We start from the raw sequence: 2108 nt of genomic DNA on the forward strand, positions 1-2108 counted from the left end.
TAAACACCTTCTATGTGACAGACACATTTCACTTGTAATATTTATTTATTACAAATATCTGAAAGGCAGGTATTTTCCAGATGAGAAAATTAAAGCTCAGAGGGGTCAAGCACCTTGCCCAAGGTTATCTACATGCTAAGGTCTGGAGCTGGCATTTGACCCAGGTTTTCCTGACTCCAAAGCCTATTCTGTTCTTCTATACCATGGTGTGTCCTCGAATCTCTTACCAACAATAATCCCAAATCAGAAACTTCTCAAAAACAAGCAGACACCGAGAGATTAAACAAGCAGCCTGCCATCTCACCTCCGCTGGTTCATTTCTCCATCACTGGCTGCATTCTTCCCTGGACCCCAGCTGTGCCTCCGGAAAGGGGACAGAGAGCGCATAGAGCCCCTCAGGACAGAGCAGCTGGTAGGCACGTCCGTGATGCTGTCCATCTCCTCCTCTTCCGCTTCGCCTGGGCCCGCAGGTTCACTCTCAGTCTCTCGACCCTCGGCTCCCATCCCAGGGCTGTAGAAGCCATCGAGACACTGCTGATCTCGAGACCTGTTCAGATTCGAAATCTGGGGGAGGGACACGTCACTGCCATGAGAAGAATGTCGATCCAAAGATGCTGTGTCATCGGTGGAAGAACTGGATCCAGTGGTATCACAGACCGACTGCTCTTCCTCGGGCTGTAATGCAGAGAAAGCACATGTGGTTGAAAAGCAGGACCAGGCAGACAGCCTCTAATTGCTGATCAAGTCAGCCGCCATGGGGTGGGTGCAGTGGGCAAGATCACAACTGGATTCAAAGAGCCTCCCGCAAAGGTATAATCTAGTTTATGCCCTTTCTACCCTCCTTCTGGAGGTAGGTACAGACTAGAAGTACATGATTTTTCCTGCCTAACAGAGGAGAAAAGTCTTAGTCAAGTGAGTTCTTTCAGTCAGTACTATCAACCGAAATAAAGGGAGCCCATGTCTCCTGGGGCTTCTGCTACATGGAAACTGCAAATCCGTATCATACTAAGTTTAATTGTTTTCACAAGCTTTAACTAAAAACAAGGGTGTCTGTTTGGCTACAAGAATGATGTCCTGAAGTTACTATTCCAAAAGGAAGTCTGTGATTGTTTTTAGTAGCCATTTGAAAAATGTCAAGTAGTTTATGACCACACTAAAGTCTGCCACAAATGCCCAAATTCTGGCCACAAATACCCAAATGAAAGAAATCTATTCTTTTCCTTTATTTCACTGAGAACTGGCTGACTGTTGTCGAGCCAAATTGTGCATAAGACTATCAGCCCTGGCAGCAGAGTGCTTGATAAAGCAACACGCCCTTTTCCCTGGACGCCCTCCAGAGCCAAGCGGGGACCATGCGGTTCTGATCTCAGCAGCCTGACATTCCCTATTTTGCTGAAAGACACCAGAACACATAATTTGATGGATGATGGAATGATGAGCTCCATGGCATCCAAAAGATAAATTTCTCCCAAAGTGAAAGTGTCTGAAAGATGCATGCTCACACTTCTAGTTACAGATGTGGGCACTGCACTGTCCTGATATCTTTACCCTGAATTCTGATAGGACAGGGAGCAGAGAAAAGAGAAAGGCATTCTGTGATTTTTTTTTTTTCCTTCTTCACAGTCTGCTCAAAATTTTAATTAAGAGTGAAGAAACTTAATAGTTCCTTAAGAAAGATTTGAACAATGAGAACTAATAAGCCCTTTTAGTTTTGGAAAAGAAAGCAAATCCTCAACTAGGAGAATCTCTTCAAATATCTAACATACTACTTCAAAAGCACGCTACCTTCCAAAAATCATTTTTACACCTTACGGGCTGGTCTCACCAGCTCCTGAGTCCCTCTCCCGCCCCAACTCTGTAGAATCCAGTTTCCTAGGTTACTCGCTCTCTAAATGATTCGTGAAGAATGAGACCGAGAGGGAAAATGCTGGGGGATCACTGGACAGACAGGACTGAGGTCCCCATTGTCTAGGGGGCTCTCCCAAGTACACAGGCAGCAGAAGCAAGACTTGGACCCTAGTTGATTTCAACTGAAAGGGCCCTGTTCTATCTTTATCACCTTTTGAAAACCCTTTTAAGGATATGATCTCAAAGTCAGTATTATAAAG

The 2108-nt window shown here is 45.0% G+C and overlaps 1 protein-coding gene across 1 annotated transcript in view; it reads right to left on the bottom strand.

The window, feature by feature from the left end:
* AKAP13 (A-kinase anchoring protein 13) overlaps positions 1 to 2108 on the bottom strand; it is a 247495-nt gene that overhangs the window by 67931 nt on the left and 177456 nt on the right. The window contains exon 14 of the mRNA XM_023529007.1: positions 305 to 675. Coding sequence (XP_023384775.1) covers positions 305 to 675 — 371 coding nt within the window. The remainder of the gene's footprint in view (positions 1 to 304; positions 676 to 2108) is intronic.

This window comes from Pteropus vampyrus, unplaced genomic scaffold (genome assembly GCF_000151845.1).
Source record: "Pteropus vampyrus isolate Shadow unplaced genomic scaffold, Pvam_2.0 Scaffold34, whole genome shotgun sequence".
Classification (NCBI taxonomy): Eukaryota; Metazoa; Chordata; class Mammalia; order Chiroptera; family Pteropodidae; genus Pteropus; species Pteropus vampyrus.